Here is a 22,107-nt window from a genome sequence, read left to right on the forward strand (position 1 = left end):
ACTATTATAAATAAGATTTATTTCGGAAAATATTATATTCATTTACTTACCTAATAATTAATTAAATATGTTGATTAGTGCCATTTGGATTATGACTAGAAGGAAGTTAATTGACAATTGACTAACGAAATTTCCTGTAATCAAATCATAGTTTATATTAGAAAAAATATACCATATCGTACTTATCAAATAATATTAACATTTATTCGAAAAATTTTATTTTCAATGTGTTTCTTTAATTACTATAAATCTATATAATTCTTCGGTGATAATAAATATGGAATAAAATGCTTGAAAGATCTATTAAAATACAAATATAAAAATCATCCAAATTAATTAATAGATAATAGCATGATATAATAATAATAATAGATAATACTGCACAAGAAAATATATCATAATTTAAATAAAATAAATTTATATTATAAATTATATTATAAATAATTCTTTTAAAATTGTGAAATTTTACATAAAATTTTACATAAAAATTTTTTACTTAAAAATTGGAAAATTTAGAAATTTAAAATTTATTATTAATATTTATAATTAATATTTTATAAAATTTCAATAATAATATTATATAATATATAAATATAATATTTAATAATAATATTAACTTAATTATATGAGAGAATTCAGGAATAATATTTATATTTATATATTTTTATTTTATTTCTATTCATTTGAGAGAAAATTGAATCTGGTCTCTTTTTTTTCTTCTAATTGTCTTCTCGAAAAAAATACACAAAAAATAATATTTTAAAAACATGTATATTATATTAAATTTAAATTCAAATGTCTGCCAATTGTTTTATATCGATAAAATGCTTAAAATGACGATTAGACATTTTATCAATTTAAATTTCATTTAAGAGATTTTTTATAAATAATTATTTGTAAAAAATATTATTATTATTATTCCTATAATTATTTTGTTTTTAATATGACAAAGTAAGTATATATGTAATATGTATATCATAATGTAATTTTAAAAACTTGCTGTAGAATAACTTCTTTTTAAAACATATGATTTGTAATAAATTAAATTTTATAGCGTTTTTAATTCCGCTATTAGTTTCGAATTTTTATATATTTTATTCTTCGTTTATTATAATCAATAAAGAAATAAAATATATATTGTAATAACAATTATTGTAATTTTTTGTATATTGGTATTAATTTTTGTATTGATTTAATGTTATATAAATAAAATTCCACGTTGCGTGTTTAATGATTAATAATAATTTAATCATTTTCAATCGATACTGCTTTTCTAAAAAAGTATATTTCTTAACTTTATATCTAAAATTGTGATGATAAATAATAAAATTCTTTAGTTATTCGGTTACAAAAATTTTTTTTATCTATGCATATGAAAATCTTAAATATAATATAAATTTTTGATAAATGATAAATTTATAAATAATTGATAATAATTAATCGTTTTAGTAATAGAAAAACTATAGTGAAATAATCAATATTAGGAAAAATTATTAAATTTCACATTTATATTTACTTTTATTAGAATTCATAAGTAAAATCTAGAAATTCAGAAAATTGAGAATTATTAACATTAATCATTTAAATTAATAAAGATATAAATAATAGCCAAATTTTTTCTTGTTTGAATTAATTCTTAGCGGTTAAAATAATCAATTATTTAAATCGATCCATTAATTAATCAATTACATATTGATTTGTAACTCAAAAAATATAAATAATAAAAAAAGTTATTTTATTTATTATAAAATTAATTTCTTTAAAAATTAAAAATTTTATATTAAATGATAAAAATTTTATTTAAATAAGATAAATTTGGTCAAAAATAATTGATGACTATATATTTTATATATAATATTTTTAAAATTTCATAATTTTCTAAATTTTCTGAACAAAGAATTTTTTTATTAATTTTCAAATTTTTCATCAATGTAATAATACTATAATAATATTTTTTATACATTAGAAATTTTATTTTTATATTGATTAAAATTATCTATTATTTTAAAAAGAAATTCGACTTGGAGCCAAATATAAAAAATTTTTAAAATAAAATTTTTACTCAATTTAAATATCATAACTCATATCATATTTTTTCATATTTTAATTATTTCATTTTGTTCCCTATAAATTAAAATATATTTTTTTTTATTATTCTTTGGTTATATAATCATAACTTTGGTTAATTTAATATAAAATTGTTACTGTTAAAATTGTTATTAATTGTGAAAAGTAAATATTATTTATTATATGATTTTCCCTGCTTTCATCTCCTGGAATTATAAAGTTTCTATTTTCGACTTTTGGCTCGTATAATAAATTCATTTTTATTTATAAAATTTTTAAATTTTTCGAGGCTTTGAATAAAATTTTTTTACACAAATAAGATTATACTTATAATTTTTATTAATTTATTTGATTATATAAAAAATTAATGGTATAAAACTTGCTTGGATGAAAAGTGACAAAAAAAAACAATGATTACAAAAAAATTCATCAAATTTTTTTTTATTACGGATGGAAGAAAGTAAGTAACTTGTCGATATGATTGCGAAAATTCGAATGATTTCTAAGAGAGAAATTCTAAGAGAAAAATTATTTATTGTATTATAATATTAATTATGAATATTTGTTTTTAAAATGTTTTATTGAGGCACAACTTTTTACATTACTGAAAACTTTTATTATATATTTTTGAATAATATGCAAAATAAAAAGAAATGAAAAAAAAAAGATAATAACTAAAAGTAATAAATCAAAAAGATAATAGAAATGGTCACGCACACGTTAAAAATTATTATTTTGTAAAAATTAATCTTTCTCGTTTTTAAATACATATATATCGATATATATATACATTCTATTTATATTCTATTTTTTGCAAAACAGAAAATTACCACATTCAGAAACGTTATTGTTGAATTTATATAAACTAATAGTTATATTTTTATAATTTAAAATTATTTTTATTATTTTTTATTTATTTTATTTATTTTTTATTATTTTTTAATAGAATAGTTATAAAAAAAATATCTAAAATACGTTTAAATATTTATTTATTATATTTGAGAATCGATTTTTTTTATATACATATATAAATATTAATTATTTTATTAGAGAAAGTGATATAATTAATACATAAATATTTCATCATTTAAGAATATTAAAGAAATCAAATTATATATAGTTTATTATTATCTCGATGAAAATTTTATTAAAATATTATATCATTGTTTGAAATAACAAAAATAATTTATATTTTGTTCTATTGTATTATATTGTATTCGGATCAAAATTAAATTTATTTTCATATTATTTATTTTCATATTATTATTATATAAATTTGATGCATTTAATATTTATTGAAAATTTAGAATAAAAGATAAGATAAAATTAAAAATTTAAATGGTAAATAAATTTAAGAAATAATTCACTGATGTGCTTGTGTTTAACAATTCTATCGGTATGTTAAAATGTTAATATTTCGGAATAAATGTCAAGGTGTAATAATATACAAAAAAATATACTGTGGCGTATGTAATGTTCAAAATTCAATTTCTTATATCGAAAGAAAATTCACATATATATGTATACACGTTATATTAAATATTTTCTAAAATTATTGGTATAAAAAACACTAAAACGTAATTTATGAATTTTTATTCCAATGAATTTGTAATAAAATATAGCGAAAGATTAATTTAATATTTAGTAAAATCTTTATATTACTATTTTTATTTATTTATATCTATACATAAATTTATTGTTTAGTACTTCTATAAAAATAAATTAATTGTTAATTAAGTCAATCGAAGATTAATTGACGGATAAAATTTAATCGGATGTGACGAAACAAAAATGTAATTGATAATCCTCTAGCTATTTTTGAATGGAAGATAATTATGAAAAAATCAGACTTGATATACATTATAAAGTAATTTAAAAATATTTTAATATATTAATATATCATATAATATTTTATTTATCATATTTATTATATTTATATATTATAATTATATATCATATGGCATGAGAAAAAGAGAAAATTATAGATCATGTATAAAATATTCCAAAAATATGATTATTTATGTATTTGTGATGTATTTCATAATTTTTATCAATATTTTTTATTAATAATTCATTAATAAAGCCATTTATTAACGAAAGTTTTTGCAAAGAAAAATGTTGCTTAAAATTATCTTAGAAATCTTCAATTATTTTCATATTCTGAATATAAAATATTATTAAATAAATAACAATCAATTGATTTGAAATAAACTTATCGTTATTTCCATTTTTTTGTTTACCATAAAATATCGATCATAAAATGAGAAATTTGAAAATCAGTTAAAGATTTGTTAAAACGAAAAGCTATAAATATTTACATCCTCAAAATCATTTAATGACAGAATGAGATAACACGTTATTCTATTTTAAAAAAAAAAATAATATTATTGCTTCTATATGCATATTCTTTGAACAATATTGTATTTTTAATTTAATTTTATATTCAAGAATAATAATTTTAATTTTATATTCAGAATAAATAAATCTTTTAAGATTGTATAAATTTTTAGAAAAAAACATTACACTTCGTTTTATCATTCGTGAATTGTCACAAATTTTATATTCCTTTCACGTATAGTTTGAAAAATTTAAAAACAAGATTTAAATGAAAACAATTGAAAACAAGTGATTTTATTATTTTATAAAAGTAAACAACTTCGCTGGATAAATAGATATTTATATCGTAAAATACGAGCAAAATAAACTAATTCCATCTCGATTAAAGAATGAACATAATTAATTTCGATGGATCGGAAATGATAATGTTGTGAATTCGCGGAAATAAAAATTATATATTTATTTTACTTTTTAATTAAATAATTATTTCATATTTTTCATAGCTGCGAACTATAAAGAGATTGAAAATAAATCACTTTTAATAAGCGTGACAGAAGAAGAAAGAAATATATATATAAAGAAATAGAAAGATGAAGATAAGATAAATTAAAATACATTTATACTAACCGGGATAGTAGACAGCTTTATGAGAAATGTAGTTCACCTTTGGTATACCAAGCAAGCATTTGACAATCGCTGCTTCAGGTAAATTTTCATCAAGTAAGATCGTTCGTGATAAGATGTCGTATAGTCCATCGGCCCGTAGTGTAATGGTAGGTTTTGTTTGCTTTTCCGGGACATCCCTGCAATGGAAGCATTTGCAAAATTATTATGGCTATATTCAAATCGAAATATCATGCGATATGTTGGCTAAATGAGTAGGCATTACCATATTAAGCGGTTTACACACGGTTGAAATATATTGCAACGCATGTATCGACTCAAGCGGTGAATTTAAGTCAATATTTTACACAATGTTGGAACACGATGCATTATTCTACCAATTTCAATTGTGTAAACCATTTAAACTCATCGCTTAACAATGAGTTGATGCACCCATGTCCATGGCAACATCGCGACATGTATGCGATTTCAGCGTTCGTAAACTTGCTTTAATGTTATTTTCAAAATATTCTGTTTTGTTTGTTGTTACATTGTGCTGTTGTTGCTCTTATAAACTTTAATGTTTGTTTGGATATAATTTTTTTGGTTTGGTTGAAATAATTTTACTTTAATAATTTTATTGAATCGAAGAATTTGAGATTGTTTATAATAATATTGTATTTATACGGGATAAAAAAGAATTATAATTCGATATTTTTTTTTGTTGAAATTTTGGTTTTATTCCAAATGGTAGAAATTTAAAAATAAAATTTAAATAATCTTGAAAAGCAAAGGAATTCAAAATTTTGAGCAAATCATAAACTTCGAGTTTTTTTAAAATTTTAAATTATATTTTTTATAAACATTTAAATTTAAATTTGAACATTTTTGAAAGTTTGAAAAAATTTTAAATAATAATATAAATAAGGAAATATTTACCGATTTTGATTTTTGGATATATCATATCAATGTATAAAATATTTTTTTGCAAATATCTTGAAAATTAAGATCGACAATAACGTACAAAAGTAAAAAAAATTATTCAAAATGTTTACTTTTACAACATATCCAAAAATCGAAATTGATGAGGATAAATTCGATAAAACAAATATATAAATATTTATACATACTTATAAATATTAAAAAAAATAACATTAAAAAATATTAATTATTATTTGTAATAATAAAATTTGTAATTTCACAAATTAGGGAATTCAGATTATGTTATAATGTTATAAATATTTTTTGAAATATATTAAAAAAATAATTTAAACGTACATTATTCTTTAAAGGAAGGAAAACAATTTTGGTATCTTATTGTGAATGTTGAGAATTTTAATATAGTATTTTATTTAGAATAATAAAGATATATATTTATTTAATATGTTTTTGCTCTATATTTTTAACACTTTTTATATAAGTTTTTTTTTATATAAGTTTCAAGTTTATGTTATCATAGAAATACTATTTTAAATGAAAATTAATATTTTATTATTTAAATATCAGTACATAAATATGTTCGATATTAAAATAAAACAAATTCATTTTTATGATTTATATTTTTATTACATACTTTTGTTATTGTAAAATAGAATAAAAATCTGTAGAATTTCTTATTATATCTATACAAATTATTATATCTATACAAAATATTATTTTTCTTAATATTTAATAAAAAATTTTTGCGATTTCGTATTTATTACATTTAATGATTAACTTAATTGTTTTCTTCAAATTTCTATTTAATATTAAAAATTTCTCTATAATTCGTGAAAATTTATCTACTAATTTTTTTATAAATAAATAGAATTTTATAAAAGTATAAAATATTATAAATGTAAATTTTAATGTTTAAAAAATAAAATAAATGAAATAAAAATATATGAAAAATATATGGAAAGTAAGAAATAATTAGAATCTCATGAATAATAATATATTGCATGATGCACTATGTAAAAACGTTTTATTTAATTATAGATAGAATAAAGATTAATTTTTATAGAGTAAAAATTAATTTTTAACAAGATTTTAATATAAGATCTAGATAAAAAATATAAGAAAATAGATAATTTATAGAAAATAAATAATTTATTGTAAAACATGAAAAGTTAAAAATCTTGTTGAACTACTTACTCAATAGATATATCTAGAGTGGGTTGTGGATATAGTCCTTCTGCCATACACGTTATCTCTATCCCATTTTTATCGTCTATAGTTTTCTTCTTATACGTAAGATCGAATCTATCTTCCGTTGCTAAAACAACCAATTATTTTATTTTAAACAATAAGATATCAACTTAATTTATTTAAAATTCATAATTAAAAACTAGTTATGAAAAATTTATCATATTCATTTTGTAGAAATAGATAAATACAAAATTAACTTATTAATAAAAAATTAACTTATTAATAAAATTTTTATAAATAATATTGTAAAATCTTTTCTTATGAAAATATTTAAAATAAAAATATGATTCGTTTTTATCTTCCGATATTTTAAACGTAATATAATTTAAAATAAAAATAATTTGAACAATTTAAGAATCTCTATTATATAAAAATAATTCAAAGTAGTTTGGATTAAGTTATTTAATTATAAAATATTTAATTTTATCATTTTAATTTATGTTCTGTACATTATAAATTTATTATATTAAAATTTTATTATATTAAAATATTTTAAAATTAAATAAATTAAATAAAAGAAAACATAAGAAATATTATTTTGTAATCTTAACGTATAAGATTTTTAATAATTATTAAACATTGAAATAAAATTTTGTTATTATTTTTAAAAATATATTAGAAGTAATTTTATTGAATAAAAAACATTATATATAATAATAAATTATATGTATTATAAATGTAATAATTGTACATTATATGTAATATAATATATGATTTTAAGTAAAATTTTTGTTTTAAGAAAGATTTAGATATTTAAACGCTTTTTTATTAAAATCGGTAAATTATATTATATTAATATATTTAATATAATATATGATACGATTGAACGAAGGATGATTTTATGTGAAAAAATAAATTGATAGAGAGAAGTAAAAGTATAAAATAAAATTTTTTCATTTCAAAAAATGAATCAATTTCAAAAAATTATCAAATAAAAATAAAATTGTCTAATTTTCGATTGGATACAAATCAACTATCGATAGACGATTATTCTAGATAATAAACAAAAAATGCGGGATGAAATTTTATCGTAATGTTCTTTTTGAGAATTTCGATCGAGATTTAACATATATCATCATGGAAATCGCATAAAAATTTGAAAAACAAATTTTCAAATTTAATTTTTTGAAAAATTAATATTTTATTTATTTTTGTTATAATATATGAAATTACAATAAATAAATTTTGATCGAGATCTATTTTACAAGTTATGAATAATTTTGATTTGCAAAATCTGTATACAAACAAACTGAGCTATTGAATACTTATATTGATTATTATCTATTTATAAGTATTGCTAATAAAAAATAATTAAACTTTTGTAAATTTAGTTTTTTAAATATTATTTTGATATTTATATTTGAAAAAAAAATTTTAATTTTAGGATTTTAGGATCTTATTTTATTGTTATTATTTCTGCTCGTTTTAATATAATAAATATCATCCATATATTTCTTAATTATTATATATATTGTCAGATATTGAATAATATCATTATTTCTTATTCATTTATTATTTTTCGTTTCAATATAGTTTTGATTATAAATATTCCAAGAAATTATTATTTCAAGTAATATCAATTATTAAATTTAATGTAAAAGATAATCTATATGTTATTTTAATTATCATATATATTATTGTATACATAATTGTAATAACTTGGAAGTTATGTTTGGACTGAAATATAAATGTTTTCACTTATTTTTAAATTATCAATTTAAAATATATATATTAAACATTTTCGAAAAAAGGAAAAATAACTTTAATTGAAAAATTTTATTATTTTTAAGTATTTAAATTTACATTCATACTTTTATTAAATTATTATATTTATTAGAATAACATGTTTCAAAATGTTCAAAATTTTTGAACATTTTTTTAAATTATTAGCGTAATGAAAAATAATAATATTTATAAACAGGAATGAATGCTAATTTCAAATATTATATCCAAAATATGAGAAAATATTATATTATATTATATTATTATAATATATATATATATTATATTATATTATATAATAATTACTATTTTAGTTTAAATAATTCCGAGTAATGAATAATTACTATCGATAAATATTTAATCTTTAATCATCTTAAATCGAAAAAAAATTTTCATTCACTTTTTATTACTTCATATTATATTATATTTCTAAAAAGTTTTCAAAAAATCTTTCGTTTAATATATTTTTATTATTTTATAATTTAAAATTTTTATATTTATTGTCTTTTTATACTTTTTAATCATTATAATGATTATGATAATCATTCAATGAAAAATAATCGAAAAAAATTTTAATAAATACAATATTATCGATAAAAAAAATATTAATTATTTATAATTACTTATTTATGAAAAAAAATTTATTAATGATAATGAATAATTTATTAATAAAAATTAATAAATAAATATTTTTTAATCATAATCATTTTTTGAAAAATTTCATTAAAATTTATAACTCTTTTTCATTTAAATAAGTATTAATATTCAATCAATGAATTTTCTCATAAGAATTTTAATAATAACTATTATTTTCAGTCCCTACAGCTGAAAATATATATGATAATATTTTTAATATTATTTCATTTCAAGAAAATTCAGGATATTTTATATATATTTCATTAAATCTAAATTAAACAAACTTCATATAAATTTTACTTCGTTTGAATCTTTTTCTTTGTTTTTTCATATCTCATATTTACGATTATGATTGATTACAATATGAATTAGACATTGTTTCAAAAATTCTATATTTATTTGTAATAAGAATACAAGATATTTTGATTTCAAGTATGGAGAGAAAGTTTAAAAAATCAAGAAAAAAATAGATTTTCTTCTGTCTTTATGAAATAATAATTTATAAAATGGATATATAATTGATAAAATAAGTTTAATAATAATCTTTTTGCGAAATCTTGTAATCTTTTTTATAAAATAAAAAAAATATATTATTAAATCTTAGAAAACTTAACTCAAATAAAATAAAATAAAAGTAATAAAAGTAAAAATATTAAAAGTATTATTTTAATCTCAATTTTCATCCAATAATGAATGTATTTGATAAGCATCTTAAAAAGCAAAATAGAGATCTCGTATTCAAAAATTCTCCTTATCTTATCATCAATCTTTATATAGTATATAGTTCAATTATATTAGTATATAATATATTTAATAATATTATATAATTAATAATAGGATATAAAATAATATTATGTATATACATATATATATTATGTAGTGTATATATATATATATATATATATATATATATATATATATATAATACTAATTTATCTCTGATTCAATCAGACTAACAAATCTCTGATTCACAATAGAATCTTTAAAGAACATTGAGTTGGTGGATCGATTTTTTCCAGCAATATTAAAAAATCTTATAGCGAAATGATTTCAAATTTGAATGATCGTTAATTTAATTTCACGGGTTTATTAATGCATGATTATAGAAAAAAAAATTTATGATTATCTATCGAATCGATAAAAGATAAAGTAAAGATAAAACTTAATTAATTCAAATATTCTGAGAAAAAATTTTGTTCCTTTGATTTTATACGAGATAATTTAGTTTTGATCTATATTTATATAAAATTTTATTATACATTATATGCGTCATATATATATATATATATATATATATATATATATATATATATATATATATATGTGTAATATTATATGTATAATATTTATGTTATAAATATACCATATTGAAATCAATGAATCAATATGAATTTAGCGAATTATGAATATCGTTTGCTTAAATAATAGTAACATATAATTAAATATATAATAAATTGTTTTAGAAATTACAAATGATATTGTAATATCATTTATAAAAATTATAAATTTAAGTAACGAAATTATCTTTCCCCATTCAATAATTTGAATATTTAATTTAAATATTAATAAATAAATTCAAAATTATTATATGTAATAATAATTTCTTATAAAAATTTTTTTATTTAATTCGATTAATTAATATTTTAAAAAATATTTTAAAAAATTTATATGTTAACAATTATTTTTTATCATTAATCAAAGCTGTTTTTTGTTCTTCTATTAGATGATTATATCATTTTTTTTTCTTGTTCAAAATTAAATAAAAATGATAGCATTCATAAGGCTGCAGAATTGCTCATTCGTCATATTGTCAAAGGTTGAATAAGGATGTTGAATATTATAAAATTATCGCATATCTAAATCATGTATAAATTTTATACAAAAAAAAGTTTATAAAAATATATAAAATAATAGGGACATAAAATGAAGAAAAAGAAGGAAAAAGCAGAGAGAAAGAAAGATAAGAACAAAGGATGAAAAGATAGAGTCTGAATTCTATGTATTTATCTATTGATTTTTTTTTGAGACAAAGATAATAATAAAAAAAAATGAATGTTTAAATGATTGTAAAAAAATATAATTAAAGATAAAATTCAATTTTTATATATTATATTTTTACATTTTTTATTGTTTAAAAATTATAAGTATTTAAAAGAAAATGTATCTCGAAAAAAAAATTTTGAATAGAAAAGAAAAAATAGAATAAAAAAATATTTTACAAAAATCAATTTTGTAAAATAATATGAATTAGAAATGAAACATTTTATGTAAAATTATAAAATAATTATGTAAAATTGTATCAAAATTAGCATTTATCATCAATTATTATATTTCTTGTTAAAAAATCTAAAAATCTGAAAAATCTGGTTGAAAAATTGAAAACTTTTTCAAATAACATTCTTCAATTTTGGAAGAAAATAGTTTGATTGCACAAAAAAGTTTTCTATCTGAATTAATTCATATTTAATATGAAACAATTATAAATTTTCCCATTTCTAAGAATTTTTTAATCAAATAATAATCCTTTTATATTTTTTAATACTCAATATTAAATAGATAATATTTAATATTAAATATCATATGTGAAACAATATTGAAATTTGTTCTATTCATTTCTAATCTATTATTTAAATCATCTCGAAAATTACTTCTATAAACAAAAAAAAAAACATTGCTTTTTAATAATATATTTTCTTTACTGAGAGATCAATTATTTTCGTGATCAATTATAGCGCAATTCTTCTTTGAATTTTAATAAATAATTTTTTAAGAAATATCTTTTGACAGAAAATAAATAGAGATATTTTTTATATAAAAAAATCTTTTAATTTAATCAATTATTGGTAATCTTGATTTGATATTCGATAAAAAAATATCAAGAATTCGTATTATATAAATATATCGATATTATATAAATATATAAAATATATAAAATATTAATATTTTAATAATAAATGAAATTTGATATTTCAGATCACATATTGATCCAAAATTTCAATACTTATAAATATAGTTAAGTCAAGTCTTCTTTTTGTAGAAGAAATATCTAATATTTTTCTAAGTCCTTTCTATGCGAAAGAAATGTCTATTAGAAATAAAGAATGTCGTTCGTATGACATATGCATATTCTATTCCATTGAATAGAAAAATAATAAAAATATTAATTAAATTGAGTGAAAAAGATAAGAAAACAAAAAATAAAAAAAAAAATAAAAAAGAAGAAAATCTCGAAATCACAGTATTATATTTGATATAAATCGCATGAAAGATCATAAATTAATAATGAAATACTTACAATATACAAGCATGGAAGCACTTGCAGACTGCTCATCCGCGAAAGTGGATATGACACATTTGTACTCGCCACTAAGATCGATACCGGGCTTGTTCAATTTCATGGCTCGGTACGTAGTGTATGGATTGTCGCTAGCTTTATACTTCAAGTCAACGTACTTCCGCGTAATATCTCCGGCCAGAGGGTCCCTACCGTATATCCATTGGTAGGCCACTTCGTTCGCGTTGAAGAACCATTTTACCACTAATCCGTTGCTCGGCGTATCTTCGAGATCGTAGTCGCAATCCAGAATTACATAATCGGTGTCTTTGGCTTTCACCGTTGATGGTATGTTCACGCCTTTTATTGTGAGTTGCCAGCATTCTGAAAAATAATAATTAAAAAAAAAAAAAAATAGGAAAAGTGAAAAAAAAAGAATCATATAGATAATCGATTTACGGGAAAAGGCAATTTTTTTTTCATTGAAAATCCATTTGATATAATAGATAAAAAATGTGACAAAAATTATATAGTATCCTTTTCACGGTTTAATTATTGAGACACAAGTATATTGATTTAAGTTTAAGTTTTCTATGATTAAAAAAAATATATATTATGTATACTATTTTCAATTTTAAGTCAAGAGACATGAAAAGTGTAATTTATATATAATAAAAGTTCAATTGCACATTTTTCAAAAATATTATGCAGAATCTTATTTGAATTTTTAAAGACAATTATTTCTTCAATTCAATATATTAAAAAGAATTTTAGATTTGAATTTCCATTTTAATTTTATCAAAATTTTATCAAATTGAATTTTTCAAATGTGACACATTTGAAATGAGTTAAAACAGAAAATAGAATGAGAGATAGCAATGATATATATATATATATATATATATATATATATATATATATATATATACGGTTTCGATTATATATCAAATAAAATAATTCTATTTCTAAAAATTAAGTTAATATGATTTTGAATTATTAAAATAATAATATCGCAGTATAGTATCATCTACATACATTTATACACCAGTATTATATATATATATATATATATAATAATTTTACGATATTATAATAAATAAATTTAGTAAATAATATTATAGTACATTTTTTTTTATAAAAATTATATTAAAAGAAAATTGTGTTCCCTATAGAAATATTTAAATTATTTCTTATTTCTAACTATTATATTCTCTGAATTATTATTGATTATTGTTCATATTTAAATAACTTTTACTTTTACTTTTACTTATGTTGATATGCTACGTAGATCAATTAATTATAAATTATTAATTATTAATTATTAATTATAACTAAATAAAAAATATATATCTTTTTGAAACAAAATTTAAATTTTATAAAAACTTTTTATAAAAATAATATATTTTTATTAAATATAATATATTTTAATATTAATAATTAGTAAAAAAGCATTTCTATTTAAGAAAATTTAATTTTAAAAGTCTGAAAAGATAGAAATAAATTATCTTTCATTATATGTTATAAATATTTACTCAAAAACAAATTAAATTGACCGAAATTTTAAATCCTAGCAATTGTTTCTTATTAATTATTCACACGATAAAATGTTTCATGTTATAAAAAAACCTATAGAAAGAGAATCAGAGAAAATTCTGATTGATTTCACTGAATTGCTAATAATTTCTATTTTATATCGAAAATACATATGCTGAAATATTATAAAAACACCGATAGTTACATCGAATTTAATTAAAGATCTGTCTGATTGTGTGGTTTCTAAAGATGAGATTTTCTAGTGAAATATATATATATATATATATGTATATATATCGTGTATATATGTATACACGAACAAGATAATATGGACTAAGTCTATCTATTATGGAGAACTTGCAACAGTTATGGATTATGGTAACTTGTTGAGTTAAATATGAACTCAGAATTGGAGAGTATTTATCAACATGTATTATGAATAAGTATTTAATCTTGTTCATTTAACTTCTTTGTTTTTAAAAAAATTCCATCCAAGAAACTCCATTTGTTTCGAAATTCTATTTAATTTTAATTCTATTTAATTCTATTTAATTCATGGTTTCCTATAAATAATATTCGTTCTGAATAAAAATGTTTTTATTGTTTCTACTATTTATTGTTGCATTATTATCTTTCATTAGATATAATTATTTTGTAAATAATAGAAAATTTTTATTAAATCACTAAGTTTGTTTAAATAGATCGCTCGTAAATGATAGATTACATTAAATATTTTATGTTAATTTTCTTTTATTTATTAAAAATTAATCATTATGTCAAAATTATAATAAAATACTTTGACGAAATTATTTTCCTTGGCAATAATATGTATATACATTATTATATGTATAATTAAATATAAATTTATATAAGAATATATTATATGATTATTAAATTACATGATATATTTTTCTAATGTTTAAATTATGGGTTTTTATAATTAAATAAATGAAGTTTAAATAGAGATTTATTTTATTTTTTAAACATAATACGTATTATGTATTGGATGTGCATTTTACATGTCTTTTTATATATCATATGTGTTCTATAAATTTTTGTACATTTAAATTTTACATAAAATAATATATAAATATTTATAATCTCTTCATTTTTTGTATTTCTTATTTTATTAATTTATCTTCTGTTTATCTTATATTTTTTTTTATATTGTTCATATATTTATTTTTGTATTTATTCAGCAAATGTTTAAAATTATTAATGTTTATTTTTGAGAAAAATTACAATAAGATGATTTTATTTTCCTAATAAATAAGTAGATAATCATATAATTTTTATAACTATCATCATTTATATTTTAAAATTATTGTTGTTATTTTATTTTATATTTCACTAATCAAAAATCTGTAGCGATATATTATTATATTATATATATATATATGATATATATATATATATATATATATATATATATATATATCATGTGCATTATCACATATATATCCTAATAAAAAAATAATAGAAAATTGATGAATTTTCAAAATATTTAAAAAAAAAAACAAGTTTTTTAAAAAATTTTAGATGGAAAATGTAAAAGCTTGTGTTTAATTAAATTTATTTTAATTTTAAGCCGACAAAAATGTGAAAATGAAATATGAAAAACTATCGAAAACGTTAATATAAACTTAATATAAACTAATATAAACTAATATAAACTAACGTTAAATATAAACTTTTTCATTTGAGAAGAATTTAATTTTATTACACGAAACAAGAATGTAAATTGAATGTTGATTGCAAATATTTCATTGATATCGATGTTATAACATGATGATAATAGCAATGATAACGAAAATAAAACTAGGAAAGAGTGAATCTTATTTTAATGATGATACTTGAGTCCACAGTGTATAAATTGTTAATTCCTTAAATGAAAAATCAGAAAATTTACTTATATTTTTTCGCAACTGAAAACTGATTTTGTATCATCGAGTTTAATTTGACTAAAATTTAATTTGAACATAATTTCCGATCACTTTGTTTCTTTTATGCATTTTATTTTCTTAAACTTATTTTATAATCTTCTTTTTTTATAAATACACTATAGTACTTTTACTTGATTGTGTGATTTATTCTTCTAATCAAGAAAAACGAAGAATAAAAGAGATTGAAAAAAGTGAAGAAAATAATCTTTCGATATAATATCTTAATTTTATTTATTTTTTTAAATTTAATAAAGTACATATTATATAAAGATTCTAATTTATCTATTTAATTTTAATAAAATATATATTGCATATATATAAAAAATATTATCATTATCAAAAAAAAATTATATATATAAAAAATTATATATACAAAAAAAAAATAGAAAATAAAACTCTTATTTTTCAATTTTTCTAATATAGAAAAAATAGAAATAAATAAAAAATATTTAGAAATCATTCATCATTAGGATCATTCATTATCAGATAAATCAAAAGTTGAAATTAGAAAGATTCTCTATTTTTTATCTATCTTATAAGAATGCATATTATTGATGATTTGAAAGAAGAAAATTACATTATTATACAAATCAGTTATATGAATCAGTATAAGATGAATAATGGAAATTATAAAAATGTAACTGTATATATGAATATTAAAATTGTTTATACTAAAATTAAATAACTAAGAATTTAATAAAAAGAATGCATTTAATGTTTCGTGTTTTAAAATTTTTCATTTTTATTATATTATATATTGGTATAACTAAATAATATATTATTTATTATATATATAAATAATAATATATTATATACACCCAAATTATTTATTATATTTAATATATCGAGAAATTAAAACAAAACATGCATCTATTAAAATTTGATATAAATTAGTCAAAAGGCAAATTAAATAATATAAATTTTTTTTCATTAAAAATTTTTTTAAACTTTAAGTAAAATTAGTATTTTTTCAATATGATTTTGTATGATATGAAGTTCGATCAAGTTGTGTGATACTAATATTATTATTTATATTTTTAATGAACGAAATTCGTTTTATAACGAATAGAAAAAAGAAAATATTTCTAAATTTTCAAAAATTTATGAAAAATTATTATTAACAAAAACGTTCATCGTAATAAAAATTTTAGGAATGAAAGTAAATAATGAAAAAAATATGAACTTTCAAATCATGTTATTTGAGAGTATGGATAATTAATTAATCGAAATGAAGTTTAATATACGTAAGACAAAAAGAGATTATGACTATTGGTCCATATTGATCGTAATTTAGTAGATTAAATAGTTAGAAATGAATTTAGTTATTTTTATTCATAAAAAATTACAATCTACATTATTATTTGTTTCTTTATTTTCTTATTTTTTTGTTTCTTTATTTTGTTGAATTTTTTATTTTATTCATATTTATTTATTTTATTCATTTTCTTTTATTTACATTTACGTTTATTGTATTTTTTTTGTATTGTGTTGTTTTATATCAAAAATATATTCGAATAAATTAAAAGGACACTTAATTTTCACAAAAAAATTTCTAGCATTTAAATTATTAACTATAATTTTGTGAAAAAAAAGTCGTACATAAAATAGTTGACATACTCATTTTAAGTTTTTATTTTCAGATATTTGAATTTAATTTTTTTAGAATTTTTTTTGTTGTAAAATAGAAATTTATTTTTTTTCTTAAATTTTACAAATTCAAGTTATTTTTGAATAACTTTCTAAAGGGAAGCCTCTTCTTAACAACAATTTTTATAAATTGTTGATTTTTATTAGCAATTTTATAATATTTTATACTATTTACTTTTTTTTTTTTTAATACTATTTGAAACTGTGCCATCGGCATTAGAATAATCTAATCTAAAGTACATCATGAGAAAATTATACAATTGGATTTGTGTTTCGTATGTTGTGTATGGTTAGTGTGTGCTTAACATACATATGTGTATGGATAATGTGTGTTTTGCGTGTTAAACATTCAAGAACGATGCCAAGATATGATAAGGCATCGAGAAAATACTCCTTTCTAGGTGTACTAAACATGCTAAGCATGCACTAATAACAGATTCATCACCATCAAACACACACTAAAACCGTACTAAATACAAACGCTAAATACATGCTAAATGTATACTAACACTAACATTAACCATGCACATGCTCAAATTTAAAAATACAGATTTTTCTCTTTAAAATGAATTCAGATAGACTATTGTGATTTTTTCCCTAAAATTATATAATAATAGTATAAATATCAGCAATTTTTCGGGTGAAATTTAATAGTTATTAAATTTTTCATACGATTATAGATTTTTTATAATATTATATTTAATTTATTATATTTAAAATATAATATATCTTTCTCAAATTTTTTTTGATTTTGAATATAGGAAACAATAAAAATGCTATTAAAACCTGACTAAACGATTCTACTTGTAAATGAAAAACTAATTATTATAAATATTTATAAAAATAAATTTAAATATTAATTGCTTGATCAATTATTATTTAATCAATTATTTTAAATATTTTCCTAATATTAGAAATAATCTTGTAATATTTTGCAATAAAAATAATCGCAGGATTTCTTCTATTCTTCTACATTGATTTATAGTATTTGTCAACAAAATGCTATCTCTTTCAAAATTTCCATAAAAACTTTTGATAAAACATCAGTAGTTTATAAATTTTTCTATTTAATATTTCATTGTTGGTAAAATATTGAATATAATATAAATATATAGTATAAATATACTAATGATGATCCATTTTTAATTTTAAAAAGTATGAATTTCAAATATGAAAAAACGAGAAAAAGGAAGATTTTTGGTAATCTGAAGTAATAAATGCAAATAAGAACCAAGACCGATTTTAAATTACATGTTATTTTTGTAAAATAAATCGTCGTATATATATTATAGCAATGATATACTGACACATGAACATGATAAAAAAATAAAAGAGTTGCTTAAACACGCAGCCATGCAAGCATGTAATAGCAAATGCATCCGTAGCTGTTAACCAAGATGAAGCGATTTTCACAGGCTAACTTCTGATAAATGAGTTTTCTTCCACTCTATTTATCGCCACTGCACACTATCCGCGATTGCACGAAAACCCACTGTTTCTATTTCGTGGAAAAACAATTTCGAAATCTGTGACAATCTTTCCATTAATCTAAAAAATCAATAGATTCACGACTTTGCAATTACATATTCATATAATGATTTTCAGACTAACAAGAAATTATTAAGATTTATGCACTAAATAATGATAAACATGTCACAACAATATTTTTTCTATAATAAATTTTTCTTGTAATTATCGGTTATGCAATTATCCGGTTCGGAAATAATTAAAGTGTGGAAATATTAAATTATTATTAAAACTATTTAATAATAATTTAATATAATATTTATTGTTTCTTTGATAAATATATTTTATAGTTTATAGTATATTTTTAAATCAACATTGAAATTATCTAATCAAATAATTTTTAATAGTAATCGTATAATAAATTTAAAAAAAAAAAACTGCTGCTTCCGTTGATGAAGCATTCGATCTATTTTGTTACGATATTTATTCTTGTTATTTTAATTGTCATTATTATCGTATCAAATTCGATCATTATCCCAAATCATTGTATTTCAAGATGTTTTAGGATATTTTTTAAATCGTAGACTAAATCAGTGAAATACAAAATTTTATTTTCTTATTTTTCGATCAATTAAAGCAATTATCGATAAGTAACATTTAAAAGGGAAATAAAAATGAAAAAAAGAAAGAAAATGAAAATATTGATGAATCAAATCTCAAAATTCATTAATTCACTAATTATGAGATAAATTTAATAGAATTGCAAGTAATCGATTATATAAAATATTATAAGTTATATTAAAGATTTAAGTTATAAAAAGATATATATATATATATAAATTAAAAGTTAATCAGAACTAAAGAAAACATTTATGTAACTTTAATAGCATGTTCTCGAATTACGAATTCTTGAATAAATCAATTTTATTATAAAATAAATTGCGATATTTTTCTTAATTTTCTTAATTATAATATAATTACCTATATTTATAATTATATAATATAATAATTATGTATAAATATGTATAATAATATAATATAATAATATAATAATTATGTATAATTACATCAAAATTCGGTATATTTCGTATAGAAGAAAAGATTAAAATTGGAAATAATTTATCTAGCTAATAAAAAAATGGATAAAGGAAGTTAGATATGAAAATGAATAATTTGCATGCTAGCAACTTAATCAACATCCACACTTTATAAACGATCCTTTACCTCCATCGCTTAAGGTCTTTTCGAAATAGCTTATCGTAATACGAAAAATGGTTAAATATCATGCTCACTAATATTTTCTTCAACTAGGTAACTTCCGAGTTATGCAGATAATCGAATTTATATCATGCATTGAAAATGTTCAAATATTTAATAAGTTATTTTACATCTTTTGAGAGATTTACTCCTTATTTAAGAATATATATGAATTGTTGTGCCTTATTGAAAACTTCTAATATTTGTTAATAATTTGTTGAATTTGATTTTTTAATCTTCGAATTAACATTGCCTTTTAATATTTTCAAATTATATATAGAAATTTCTAGCATAGATTGTTTGAAAAATATATAAATACACTCTACTCGCTCATACTTATATTTAGTTAAGTTTCACTTCCTTCGAAAGTCGATATATTCCTATGAAACTTTGTATTAAAATTTATTATTAAATTGATGGATCTTGTTAACAAATTTATTTATTTTTAATATAAGATTTAATACAAAGATTATAAATTTTTTAAATATATTCTTAGTAATCTATTATAAATATTGTTTTAATAAGTTTTTTTTTAATTTTACAATTAATTTTATAATTTAAGGAAAAAATATAATAAAATAATTAATCATATTTATTATACAATAAATATTATACATTGATCTATTATTTTTTGACTTATGAATTCATTTTGATCATTAAATAAAAAAAAAATAAATTAAATAAAAAAATTTTATGAAATTTCAAAATTGGAATTATTTATTATTATTTATTAGATCAATTATAAATTATATTATTAATAATCGTATAAATAGAGAATAAATAAGAATTTTAATTCTTACAAATCTTCTTACAATCTTCTTAATTGTTATGAAAGAAAGTTTATAATTCATCCAAATATTTTTCCAATTCAATGATTAGAAATTGCTTGGCGTAAAAAATCTATTATCATAATTTTTGTCATTTAATGAAGATTGAAAAGAGCGTATTCTTCAAACAGCATTAATATAAAATGAATTTGGATGGTCGCGTGAGAAACCCTACTTTCAGGCCATTTTAATCTGTTGAATCCACAAGCACATGGCAACTTTATTGCATATATATATATATTAACGTAAGCGGATGGGAAGAAAAATAGTATGATGAATTGCTGATCGTAAATTTGCATCGCAAATGTCTGTAAAGCATTTTAATTTACGAATATACATGGATAAATCGATGGTGATTCTATTAAAAACTTTTCCATTTATTATATATCGCTCAAATATATAAGGGATATTTAATACAAAAATGTTTAATTAAACAATTATTAATTATATCTTAACGATTAAGACCCAAACTGATCATATTATTTTTCATCAGTTTTTACATTGGATATTTAATTGGATATATATTGAATTGGATATTTATAATTGGATATTTATAATTATTGAAATAAACACATTTATACTTATATTATTAAATAATTTTTCTAAT

General features: G+C 18.1%; 1 protein-coding gene across 1 annotated transcript in view; it reads right to left on the minus strand.

Moving 5' to 3' along the window:
• The window catches only part of LOC100576498, a 320,653-nt gene that overhangs the window by 947 nt on the left and 297,599 nt on the right, over window positions 1-22,107 (minus strand). Inside the window, exons 2-5 of the mRNA XM_026440209.1 lie at window positions 12,848-13,210; window positions 7,141-7,261; window positions 5,032-5,207; window positions 51-134 (exon numbers count right to left, since the gene is read on the minus strand). Coding sequence (XP_026295994.1) covers window positions 58-134; window positions 5,032-5,207; window positions 7,141-7,261; window positions 12,848-13,210 — 737 coding nt within the window. The 3' untranslated portion in view covers window positions 51-57. The remainder of the gene's footprint in view (window positions 1-50; window positions 135-5,031; window positions 5,208-7,140; window positions 7,262-12,847; window positions 13,211-22,107) is intronic.

The sequence above is a fragment of the Apis mellifera genome, linkage group LG4 (assembly GCF_003254395.2).
Source record: "Apis mellifera strain DH4 linkage group LG4, Amel_HAv3.1, whole genome shotgun sequence".
NCBI lineage: Eukaryota > Metazoa > Arthropoda > Insecta > Hymenoptera > Apidae > Apis > Apis mellifera.